The sequence below is a fragment of the Crinia signifera genome, chromosome 1 (assembly GCF_055691185.1).
Source record: "Crinia signifera chromosome 1, ASM5569118v1, whole genome shotgun sequence".
Taxonomy (NCBI): Eukaryota; Metazoa; Chordata; class Amphibia; order Anura; family Myobatrachidae; genus Crinia; species Crinia signifera.
Window position 1 is genome coordinate 256,390,284 of NC_139217.1, and position 13,173 is coordinate 256,403,456.

General features: G+C 43.0%; 1 protein-coding gene across 3 annotated transcripts in view; it reads left to right on the top strand.

The window, feature by feature from the left end:
- Positions 1-844: 844 nt before the first annotated feature.
- The window catches only part of C1H19orf44 (chromosome 1 C19orf44 homolog), a 47,497-nt gene continuing 35,168 nt past the window's right edge, over positions 845-13,173 (top strand). The window contains exons 1-2 of one of the 3 annotated variants that reach the window (XM_083180670.1): positions 845-1,057; positions 2,301-2,416. In XM_083180670.1, coding sequence (XP_083036796.1) covers positions 2,309-2,416 — 108 coding nt within the window. In that variant the 5' untranslated portion in view covers positions 845-1,057; positions 2,301-2,308. The remainder of the gene's footprint in view (positions 1,058-2,300; positions 2,417-13,173) is intronic. The other 2 variants (XM_083180666.1, XM_083180675.1) reach the window with 2 other exon arrangements.

Genomic DNA, 13,173 nt, shown 5'->3' on the forward strand with positions numbered 1-13,173 from the left:
GCTGTAATGTGTATTAAACTGTGCGCTCTTTATTTGTACTGTATTCTTGTTATTTATTCAATGTTATGCCAAGCTTTGTCTCCCTGTATTGTTCCTTTGTACGGCGCTGCGAAACACTTGTGGCGCCTTATAAATAAAATTATAATAATAATAATTCGTAGCAAGAATACGAATACAATTTTTTGTATTCGGATTCTTAGTAAATTTCCCCCTATGTGTCATGACTATCCATTTATGTTTCATGCTATGCATGGGGAAAATGTATGCCTTTGCATTTCTGATGCATTTGTCGCACTAATACTTGCTGATACACATACTAGTCACAGTGAGTGTATTGTGAAGACACATGATGCTCTCTCACCTGGGAGAACCAAATTGTATGATTCCCCTGTCGTATGTTATATATTTCAAAATTAATACGAATTTAGAGCCATGATGTAAATGTGATAGCACCTTTATTCTTGTCTGTTTTCAATGTTGTTTTATAAATGTAAAAATAAAAAACGTCTTTAAAAAAAAAGAGAGAGAAGTCCAGAAACAGAGCATTCTGTCCCTCCTGGAAAGGGTCATGTTGGGAGGTATGCATCCACTTCAATTCATGTACTTGGTACAAAAAAAGAAGTGGTTGTAGACACAAATAATAAAATAGGCTAAATACACTTCTCATTCCGTTCATGACCTACAGGGGGAAATATTTACATTTGCAGAAGAGGAACTAGCTGGGATAATTAAAAGTGCTATTACCCAATGCAGTAACTGGAACTGAAGGGGATCTATACGCGTCTACCCACTGCTGCCGCCTGACGACGAGAGGATTAAGTTAAAACGAGGTTTGGAATGCGAACGGAGGTCACACATTGGGAGCGTGCGGCCAATCACATGGCGGCGTGGGACTGTTGCTGTGCGCGTTGCTATGTGTGGTCATCATGCTGCAGCAGCTCCTTGTAATGCCGCTAATCTGGAGAGGGAGACAACATCGCTGGTACAGCGGGCACAGGCTGCTGCGGGGTACCGGGCAGAGGCCATAGTAAACTGCTGGTAGCATACAAAGGGTACGGTAAGAGGAGGACGTCTGGCGCCTGCGTCCGTACGCTGCCATCACTGAGTTTATCGAAGGAAACATCGCCCACTCACGAAAGAGTCTGAGGGGTAGATTTATAGTAGTAGCCTTAGCCTTCCCTGCATAGTGTTTTTAAAATGTATGGAATTAAAATCAGTTCATTAACTCCACAAGAGAGAACTGTTATGGGGTTTAGGAGGAGCAGATTAATTAAAATCTGTGCAGTGATAGTGAAGTAGTACTTTATCACTGCACCAAATTTAATACATCTGTCCCTTCTTAACCCCATCACAGTTCTCTATTGTGGAGTTAATGAACTGATTTTATTCCCATACATTGTAAACATGCTATGCAGACTAATGCTACTATTCACTAATGCAAGGCAATGCAGCAGCAGCAGCACACACATAGGGGTCGATTCTATTAATATCAAAGGGTGCTGTTGTAAAGGCGTTTAAACACCGACATGGCACCCAGATTCATACCCTTCACAGGCTCAGCTTTCGGGCAGTTAGCTCAAATTTGCAGTTTTGTGTGAGTTCTGTCCCCTGTAAAGTGCTGTAACAATGATTTGCATAGGCGGGTTCAGCGCAAATTGGATCAAACCATATACTGGCAAACACTAGGCAGTTTATTCTATGATCAATCATTGCATAGGACACGACATGCTAAGAATCATATTTGCTTGCCATATGCCCTGCTAAGGACAGCATTTAATAACAATCTGTGCATGTACAATTGCGATTAAAGTCACAAAATCATTGTAAGAGCTGTCCTTGTGAGGAGATTTTCTGCACATACATGAGCTGTAGGGGACAAGGGGTCGGACCTTTCTATTGAAGATGACAAAAGTTCCACAGTCAAACTTCAATAATGTAATATTTTTTGAGTGTGAAGAATTTGGTGCCCATACAATGATATAGCAGCAGCAGGGCAATTCTGGACTGAAAGGTATTTACATTGTATTGCCTTGATACCAAGGGTCCCATTTATTAAAGAAAAATAACACCAGCGGCATTTGTTTTGTAATTAAATAGATCCCTATGTCATTCCAAATTATAATATGTTGTGTGTTAAATATTTGGTCAAATTAGATATTGTTTGTTTGTTTTTTGGTGTTAGGGGGTGTTCTATTTATTTCCTAAAAAAAATAAAAAAATTCTCTATGCAGGTAGAAAATGCCCACCATTATGTTTTTGTTCGGTTTTTAAGATTTCGATATTCGGTTCTTCATTAACAGGACAGAACATGTTGGTGAGAAATGAGATTAGAAGCTCCGCCCTAGCCAGGGCACAGGCCCAACTTTCTGGTCAGAGACTTCCTATAAAACCAAAAGACACTGCAGATGAATTACAGGTGAGTTATTACATGGATTTGTACATCTGTGTAAAAATCTTGTAATTCGCAGGTATATTTTACATCATGGTTTCATTAGCATCCGAAAATCTAGTCTTGTAGGGTCTCATTGGATTTCACCTTGGACAAAGCTTAATTTAGAAATATTTTGTGCATTTTTTTGTGTATGTTTTGATTTCTTTTCAAGTTTGCTATCCTTGTTTCACTTTGCAAAATGAAATACAGTAAATTCATGAATCTAGTAACATGACAACTATGCAATATTGCATCTAAAGCAGGGTTGCCGACACTCGCGAAAATTGCGGGAGTCTCCCGAAAATTGGGTCCTTCCTCCCGGCCCCCGGAAGGGTGGGCAACCCTCCCGGAATCAGAGGGACCCCCACTGAGCCCCCCGATCGCGGCATTTATATGCCGCAATCCGCGGGTCTCAGGGGAGGGGGCGGAGCTAAAACGGCACAATCGTGTCGTTTTAGCCCCGCCCCCTCCATGGATATCAGTTATTTAGCCTATTTCCCATATTGGGGGTGGGGCTTAATGACGTCACGGTTAAGCCCCGCCCCCAAAATTTGTAATGAAAGATTCCTCTCCGGGCTTCTCCCGGAGAGGATTTTTTGAAAGTCGGCAACCCTGATCTAAAGACATATACACTATCATACAAATAGGAGCATACTGTATGTGTTTTTAAACCTTTTCAGTCTCTGTTTTTTTTTTACATATATATAATTATCAATGTCCATATAAGATTAAACCAATAGATGATAAGTGAAGTGCGCAGTTTACGTACTGTGTTCGTAAATACCGTATTTGCCGGCGTATAAGACAACTTTTTTCCCCTGAAAAACATGCCTCCATGTGGGGGGTCGTCTTATACGCCGGGTGCACTTCGTTGGGATAGACATAGCTGCCCCAGGGGTACACTTTTATACATTTTGTGACTCTCTCCTCGCCCCCCCCTTCTTATGCATACCTTGATACTCCCTATCCAAATCTCTTATAAGGTCATATAAGAAACCTGGCAGTGCTGCCGCTGTCCCCCCTGCCTAAGCCGCCTGTCACATTCAGCAGTGACGTCGGCAGCAGGCTTGGGTATGGTCGCCGCGGCTCGGAGGGACTCGGGAGCGCTCAGGCACCAGAGTCCTCCCGAGCCACTGCGAACATCCCCAGCCTGCCGCCGACGTCACTGCTGAATGTGACAGGCGGCTTAGGCAGGGGGGACAGCGTCAGAACTGCAGGGAAGCCTCGTCGTACTAACGCCAGAGCGGAGGGGGGCTTACAACTTTATGTGGTGGGTTTTGCTGGGGCAGGACAAACCTGCCCTGATAGGTTTGTCCTGCCCCAGCAAAACCCACCACTCAAGGGGTATAAGGGGGGGGGGGGGTCAAGGAGAGAGTCGCAAAATGTATAAAAGTGTACCCCTGGGGCAGCTATGTCTATAATACTGGTACTATCCATAATATGGAAATAAAATGCGGAAGAGGGGGTAGTCTTATACGGGTCGTCTTATACGCCGGCAAATACGGTATATAACCTTTTATTCCTAGTTACCTGTGAACAAAGTGTGGCACAGCGTAGCTAACCTTGTCCGTGTATAAATCACGCTATACCGATACCATTAAAGTGGTATCTTTTCGCAGTACTTAATACCTGATTGTGTACTTACATTTGAGTACTATTTCCTTATAAACCTTTCCGCTTATTGCGAATAAAAGCCAAGACTCGGTATAAATTCCGGAATAAGGGGATAAAGTCCCTATTGTTAAAGTCGAGTTGCACACACGGCATTTTAGGTTAGTATGGCCGCCATATTGGTTCGCAGAGTTGCGCAAATAAAGTATAAATACCAGAGTCTGTGTAACAAAGTGGATCATAAGCGCAGCCATACTAATACACATAAATTCATAATACCATACTTACACCAAATAAAACATAGTTAATTAAAGGTTTAGAGCACTACACATAGTTTAATCAGCAATACACACTATGTCTGTATAATGTTTAGTATCGTTATGTTCCGTTTCTTATGCGCAGCACTCAGGTCGTTGCGAAAACTTCGCAACTCATATGGTCCGATAATTACGGACAAAATCCATATTTCAAGGACTATTTCTACTAAACTGTGAGACAAAGGAATCCAGATATAACCGGTTCTTATTGCTGTTTACGACCCCCGACGACGATGCCAACACAGAAAGGACACCAAACTATACTCCCCCTGCACCAATCCAAACCAGGTGTAATACTTTGCCCAAATCACTGAAGACTGGACATCCGAACACTGGACCAATAGGAATGGCCTTTGACCTCCCCCTTTTGACCCTATAAAGATAGCAAACCCTGGGCTGGCTCGGTCACTTTGGCAATGCTGTTATCCCCTCACCATTGACCCGGGCTATAGTTCTATTTGAATATAGCTAGCTCCGACCGGACTGCGCTGCGCTATTCCATGACGGTAACATTTGTATTCCTGTTATGTGTAACGTGGCTGATTATAGTTGTATCTGTTTCTGTTCCTTTGTTAGTGTTTTAACCCCTTCATGACAGAGCCAGTTTGTGCCTTCATGACAGAGCCCTTTTTTTCAAATCTGACATGTCTCACTTAAGTGGGGATAACTTTTTTTTGCTTTTACTTATCCCAGTGATTTTGAGATTGTTTTTTCGTGACACATTGTACTTCAAGTTAGTGGTAAATTTTCGTCGATACAGTCTGTGTTTTTTTGTGAAAAATACCAAAATGTCGTAAAAAAATGGAAAATTTAGCAATTTGCAAAATGTTAAATTTTCTGCTTGTGAGACAAATAATCATACCACTCAAAATAGTTAATAACTAACATAGACCATATGTCTACTTTATGTTGACATCATTATTTCAACTTCCTTTTAATTTTTTGGGACACTAGGAGGCTTATAATATGAATAGCAAATTCTCAAATTTTCAAGAAAATTTCAAACACTGATTTTTTTAGGGACCAGTTCAGTTCTGATGTGACTTTGAGGGACTTGTATGTGAGACACCCCCATAAATGATGCCATTTCAAAAACTGCACCCCTCACAGTATTCAAAACAGCATTTTGGAAGTTTGTTAACCCTTTAGGTGTTTCACAGGAATTAAAACAAAGTGTAGGTGAAATTTCAAAATTTCTTTTTTTTTGCAGAGTTTCAATTTTAATACATTTTTCTAACAAATACAGTAGATTTTACTAGAGAAATGTGACTAAAAATTGATTCCCCCAATTCTTGTGTTTTCAAAAATATCCTATATGTGGCCCTAGTGTGCACGATGACCAAACCACAGGCTTCATAATAGAAGGAGCACCTACTTGATTTTGGAGCCTCCTTTTTATGAGATTTTTTTTTAGGCACCATGTAGGTTTCTAGGCACCATAAGTGCTAAAAGTTAGGAACTTTCCCCACAAGTCACCCCATTTTGCAATCTACACCCCTCAGGGAATTCATCTAGGGGTATAGTGTACATTTCAAACCCCCAGGGGTTTCACCAATTTTGGTACAACTGGGATGTGAAAATGGAAAATTAAATTTTTTTACACAAACATGCAGTTCTGGCTCAAAATTTTTCATTTTCACAAGGAATGAAGGAGACAAAGCACCCCAATATCTGTGCCCCAATTTCTCCCGAGTACGGCAATGCCTCAAATGTGACCAAAAAATACCAGTGGGGCGCATAGCAGGACTCAGAAGGGAAGGAGTGATTTTTGGATTTGGCAGCACAGATTTTGGTGGAATGAATGGTGGGTGCCATGTTGCATTAGCAAGACTCCCAAAGCACCAATACAGTGGAACCCCCCCACAAGTCACCCCATTTTGCAAAGTACACCCCTCAGGGAATTCATCTAGGGGTATAGTGTACATTTCAAACCCCCAGGGGTTTCACCAATTTTGATACAACTGGGATGTGAAAATGGAAAATTACATTTTTTTACACAAACATGCAGTTCTGGCTCAAAATTTTTCATTTTCACAAGGAATGAAGGAGACAAAGCACCCCAAAATCTGTGCCCCAATTTCTCCCGAGTACGGCAATGCCTCACATGTGACCAAAAAATACCAGTTGGGCGCATGGCAGGACTCAGAAGGGAAGGAGTGATTTTTGGATTTGGCAGCACAGATTTTGGTGGAATGAATGGTGGGTGCTATGTTGCACCAATACAGTGGAACCCCCCCACAAGTCACCCCATTTTGCAAAGTACACCCCTCAGGGAATTCATCTAGGGGTATAGTGTACATTTCAAACCCCCAGGGGTTTCACCAATTTTGGTACAACTGGGATGTGAAAATGGAAAATTACATTTTTTTACACAAACATGCAGTTCTGGCTCAAAATTTTTCATTTTCACAAGGAATGAAGGAGACAAAGCACCCCAAAATCTGTGCCCCAATTTCTCCCGAGTACGGCAATGCCTCACATGTGACCAAAAAATACCAGTGGGGCGCATGGCAGGACTCAGAAGGGAAGGAGTGATTTTTGGATTTGGCAGCACAGATTTTGGTGGAATGAATGGTGGGTGCCATGTTGCATTAGCAAGACTCCCAAAGCACCAATACAGTGGAACCCCCCCACAAGTCACCCCATTTTGCAAAGTACACCCCTCAGGGAATTCATCTAGGGGTATAGTGTACATTTCAAACCCCCAGGGGTTTCACCAATTTTGATACAACTGGGCAGTGAAAATGAAAAATTACATTTTTTTACACAAAAATGCAGTTCTGGCTCAAAATTTTTCATTTTCACAAGGAATGAAGGAGACAAAGCACCCCAAAATCTGTGCCCCAATTTCTCCCGAGTACGGCAATGCCTCACATGTGACCAAAAAATACCAGTTGGGCGCATGGCAGGACTCAGAAGGGAAGGAGTGATTTTTGGATTTGGCAGCACAGATTTTGGTGGAATGAATGGTGGGTGCCATGTTGCATTAGCAAGACTCCCAAAGCACCAATACAGTGGAACCCCCCCACAAGTCACCCCATTTTGCAAAGTACACCCCTCAGGGAATTCATCTAGGGGTATAGTGTACATTTCAAACCCCCAGGGGTTTCACCAATTTTGATACAACTGGGATGTGAAAATGGAAAATTACATTTTTTTACACAAACATGCAGTTCTGGCTCAAAATTTTTCATTTTCACAAGGAATGAAGGAGACAAAGCACCCCAAAATCTGTGCCCCAATTTCTTCCGAGTACGGCAATGCCTCACATGTGACCAAAAAATACCAGTTGGGCGCATGGCAGGACTCAGAAGGGAAGGAGTGATTTTTGGATTTGGCAGCACAGATTTTGGTGGAATGAATGGTGGGTGCCATGTTGCATTAGCAAGACTCCCAAAGCACCAATACAGTGGAACCCCCCCACAAGTCACCCCATTTTGCAAAGTACACCCCTCAGGGAATTCATCTAGGGGTATAGTGTACATTTCAAACCCCCAGGGGTTTCACCAATTTTGATACAACTGGGCAGTGAAAATGAAAAATTACATTTTTTTACACAAAAATGCAGTTCTGGCTCAAAATTTTTCATTTTCACAAGGAATGAAGGAGACAAAGCACCCCAAAATCTGTGCCCCAATTTCTCCCGAGTACGGCAATGCCTCACATGTGACCAAAAAATACCAGTTGGGCGCATGGCAGGACTCAGAAGGGAAGGAGTGATTTTTGGATTTGGCAGCACAGATTTTGGTGGAATGAATGGTGGGTGCCATGTTGCATTAGCAAGACTCCCAAAGCACCAATACAGTGGAACCCCCCCACAAGTCACCCCATTTTGCAAAGTACACCCCTCAGGGAATTCATCTAGGGGTATAGTGTACATTTCAAACCCCCAGGGGTTTCACCAATTTTGATACAACTGGGATGTGAAAATGGAAAATTACATTTTTTTACACAAAAATGCAGTTCTGGCTCAAAATTTTTCATTTTCACAAGGAATGAAGGAGACAAAGCACCCCAAAATATGTGCCCCAATTTCTCCCGAGTACGGCAATGCCTCACATGTGACCAAAAAATACCAGTTGGGCGCATGGCAGGACTCAGAACGGAAGGAGTGATTTTTGGATTTGGCAGCACAGATTTTGGTGGAATGAATGGTGGGTGCCATGTTGCATTAGCAAGACTCCCAAAGCACCAATACAGTGGAACCCCCCCACAAGTCACCCCATTTTGCAAAGTACACCCCTCAGGGAATTCATCTAGGGGTATAGTGCACATTTCAAACCCCCAGGGGTTTCACCAATTTTGATACAAGTGGGCAGTGAAAATGAAAAATTACATTTTTTTACACAAAAATGCAGTTCTGGCTCAAAATTTTTCATTTTCAGAAGGTATGAAGGAGAAAAAGCACCCCAAAATCTGTGCCCCAATTTCTCCCGAGTACGGCAATGCCTCACATGTGACCAAAAAATACCAGTTGGGTGCATGGCAGGACTCAGAAGGGAAGGAGTGATTTTTGGATTTTGCAGCACAGATTTTGGTGGAATGAATGGTGGGTGCTATGTTGCATTGCCAATACAGTGGAACCCCCCCACAAGTGACCCCATTTTGCAAACTACACCCCTCAGGGAATTCATCTAGGGGTATAGTGTACATTTCAAACCCCCAGGGGTTTCACCAATTTTGATACAAGTGGGCAGTGAAAATGAAAAATTACATTTTTTTACACAAAAATGCAGTTCTGGCTCAAAATTTTTCATTTTCAGAAGGTATGAAGGAGAAAAAGCACCCCAAAATCTGTGCCCCAATTTCTCCCGAGTACGGCAATGCCTCACATGTGACCAAAAAATACCAGTTGGGTGCATGGCAGGACTCAGAAGGGAAGGAGTGATTTTTGGATTTTGCAGCACAGATTTTGGTGGAATGAATGGTGGGTGCTATGTTGCATTGTCAATACAGTGGAACCCCCCCACAAGTGACCCCATTTTGCAAACTACACCCCTCAAGAAATTCATCTAGGGGTATAGTGTACATTTCAAACCCCCAGGGGTTTCACCAATTTTGGTACAACTGGGCTGTGAAAATGAAAAATTACATTTTTTTACACAAAAATGTACTTCTGGCTCAAAATTTTTCATTTTCACAAGGAATGAAGGAGACAAAGCACCCCAAAATCTGTGCCCCCATTTCTCCAGAGTACGGCAATGCCTCACATGTGACCAAAAAATACCAGTTGGGTGCATGGCAGGACTCAGAAGGGAAGGAGTGATTTTTGGATTTTGCAGCTCAGATTCTGGTGGAATGAATGGTGGGTGCTATGTGGCATTAGCAAGACCCCCGATGCACGGTGAAATGATGAACCTAATAATCCATCGATGTGTGGTATATTTTGAAACACTCCTTTATACATAGGCCGGGTTTGTCGGGGCAAGTTTCACAGTGGAAAATAGTTTCCTTTCTTATTCCCTTTTTATAGCAAACTTTGCACCTTTTTTGTGTCCTGCCCTTTCTTGCAGTGGAGGGGATTTCGTTGGGAAAATGCTGCCCTGGTACAATACGGGGGCCAGTACTAGAAGTACTGGGGCCCTCTGCCTGCTGATTCCCAAATGTTAGGCTCTTTATGACTTCCTCTTGAAAGTGCATAAATGTCCCCCTCTGGCCGGTAGAACGGAATAGCACGTAAGCGTTATACAGTGCCATCTGGATGATATACACGGCCAGCTTCTTGTACCAGATATTTGTTTTCCGCAGGGCACTGTACGGCTTCAGTACCTGATCTGAAAGATCCACTCCACCCATGTACTTATTGTAATCTAGGATACAATTTGGTTTTGAGGTGTGGGTACTGGTACCTCGTACAGGGATGGAGGTGGTACTGTCTCCATGAATTGTTGTCAGTATAAGGACATCCCTCTTGTCCTTATATTTGACCAACAACATATTTTCGGTGCATATTCCCCTGCTTTCACCCCTTCTCATTACTTGGGCAATGTGCGTTTTGGGGAGGCCTCTTTGGTTCTTGCGCACAGTACCGCAAGCTGCTGTACCTCTTGAACCAAGGGCCTTAAACAGGGGGATGCTGGTGTAAAAGTTATCCACATAGAGGTGATAACCCTTATCCAGGAAGGGGTGCATTAAATCCCAGACAATTTTTCCACTAACACCTACGAGGGAGGGGGGGCATTCTGGTGGTTCAATTCTTGAATCCTTCCCTTCATATACCCTAAACTTGTGGGTGTACCCTGTGGTGCTTTCACACAGCTTATACATTTTTATCCCATACCTTGCCCTCTTACTGGGAAGGTACTGGCGGAATTTAACCCTTCCTTTAAAATGTATAAGGGACTCGTCGATACTAATACATTTATCAGGGATGTATAGCTCTGCAAATTTGGCACTGAAATGATCAATGACCGGCCTGACTTTGAATAGCCTGTCAAAGGTGGGATCATCTCTGGGTGGGCACTGTGCATTATCGGTGTAATGTATAAATTTATGGATTGCCTCAAAACGAGCCCGGGGCATGGCCATACGGTGAAATGGGGTGCTGTACAGAACATCTGTACTCCAATATTGCCTAATTTGTGGCTTTTTTACTATGCCCATATGTAACACCAGACCCCAAAACGTCATCATCTCTACTGCATCTACAGGGGTCCACCTAGCAAATGATGACGTGGGGTTTTGAGCAATAAACTGCTGGGCATATAAATTAGTTTGGTCCACCATTAAATTTATAAAATCATCAGAGAAAAATAATTTAAAAATGTCAATTTCTCTGAGACCTGTTGAATCAAATTGGATTCCTGGGATGGCCAAAAACTCAGGAACCTGGGGCTCAAAATTGTCTGGTGGTGGGGTCCATACGAGATCAATTATTGGGGGGGGGGTCTCAGCTGCTCTACGGGGGCGTCTTTGAGGGGGTCCCTCATCATCAGAGGAGGAAGAGGAGCTTAAGACAAATCCTTCAAATTCCCCGCTTGCCTCACTTGCTGTGTCAGAGTCAGAGGCAAGCATGGCATATGCCTCCTCCACCGAATACATTCTCCTGGATGACTGGGACGACATTTGGGATGACATTTGGGATGCCATTTATATTTTTGTGTTACTGGTAGTGAAATGTTTCAACACGTGTATAGTGTAGGGGGGGGTACAAACTTTATTTCAACCCGGGGGGTATGAAGTGTGTATGTATGTAGTGCAGAAAAAAAAAAAAATACAAAAATAAAAAAAATGAAGGGTTCAAAAAAAAAAAATGGAAGGGGTTAAAAAAAAAATGGAAGGGGTTAAAAAAAAAAAATGGAAGGGGTTAAAAAAAAAATGGAAGGGGTTAAAAAAAAAAATGGAAGGGGTTAAAAAAAAAAAAGGTCCTGCGCCAAAAATTGAGCACAGATGTTGGTCAGTAACGTCCGTCACTGAACAGCGCTCAAAGGCAACAGGAATTTGATTAAAAAAAAAAAAAAATGGATCAACCCTGTGCCGAAAGTGCCGAAAAAGCTGATCAGTGATGTACGTCACTGATCAGCGCACAGTGGCCACAGGACACACACAAAATCACAGTGTGTGTAAAAAAAAAAAATGTAAAAAAGACCCCACAGCACTCACAAAAAATAAAAAAAGGTGATCAGTGATGCGACACTGATTACCAGTGAGGGGCAGCAGGTGCACAACCTTTGGTGGTACTGACAGGTATATATAAAAAAAAAAAAACCTCTGCACCCCTAAAAAGTTGCTGATCACCTCAGATATAGTGATCAGCACAAAAGGCGGGGGCAGCAGACACAAAATTTAGCACTCTCTATCACTCTCTGTCACTATCTCTCTCTATCTCTCTATCTCTCACTATCTATCACTCTATGACACTGCAGCAGCAGCACTGACAGGTATATCTATATATAAAAAAAAAACCTGCGCCCCCAAAAAGTTGCTGATCAGTTAATTTATACTGATCAGCACAAAAGGGGGGGCAGCAGTCAGTTATAAAAAAAATATATAGCACAATCTGTCACTATCTCTCTATCTCTCTCTCTCTATCTCTCTCTATCTCTCTCTATCTATCTATAGCTCTATCACACTGCAGCAGCACAAAATATAGCACTAGGCCTCTCTATCTCTCTCTATCTCTTTCAGTTATATAAAAAATATATAGCACAATCTGTCACTATCTCTCTCTCTATCTCTCTCTCTCTATCTCTCTCTATCTCTCTATCTATAGCTCTATCACACTGCAGCAGCACAAAATATAGCACTAGGCCTCTCTATCTCTCTCTATCTCTCTCTATCTCTCTCTCTCTAACTCTCTCTCTATCTAATAAATCGCAGCAGCACAAGATGTCACAGGATGTCACAAGATGTCACAAGCATAAGCAATCTCAATGATCAGGTAAGTATTTTGGATGGGTTCTGGTCAGTATAGGCGGCAGCTGGGCACGGTGACCGCACTGCACGCTATTCCAGACCGGAATGGCGTCTGCAGTGCAGTCACCGTTAGTTTAAACCCCCCTCCATGGCTGTGATTGGTCCGTCGGTCCGACGAACCAATCACGGCCTTTGGGGGCGGGAGGGGTGAGGTGGGGTGACACCAGTGTCACCCTTACACCCCGCGGTGATTGGTGCTGTACTTTACAGCACCAATCACCTCCGATCCCGTGTCACCGGCGAACGTTATTCGCCGGTGACACAGAAAACGCTGTGAATGGCTGTTCACAATGAACAGCCAATCACAGCGATCGCCGACGGGGGGGCGGCATCGCCGCCCCCCCTGGGCATGCACGGACATGTCTGCTGTCAGGGACAGCAGACATCGTCCCTCTGTCA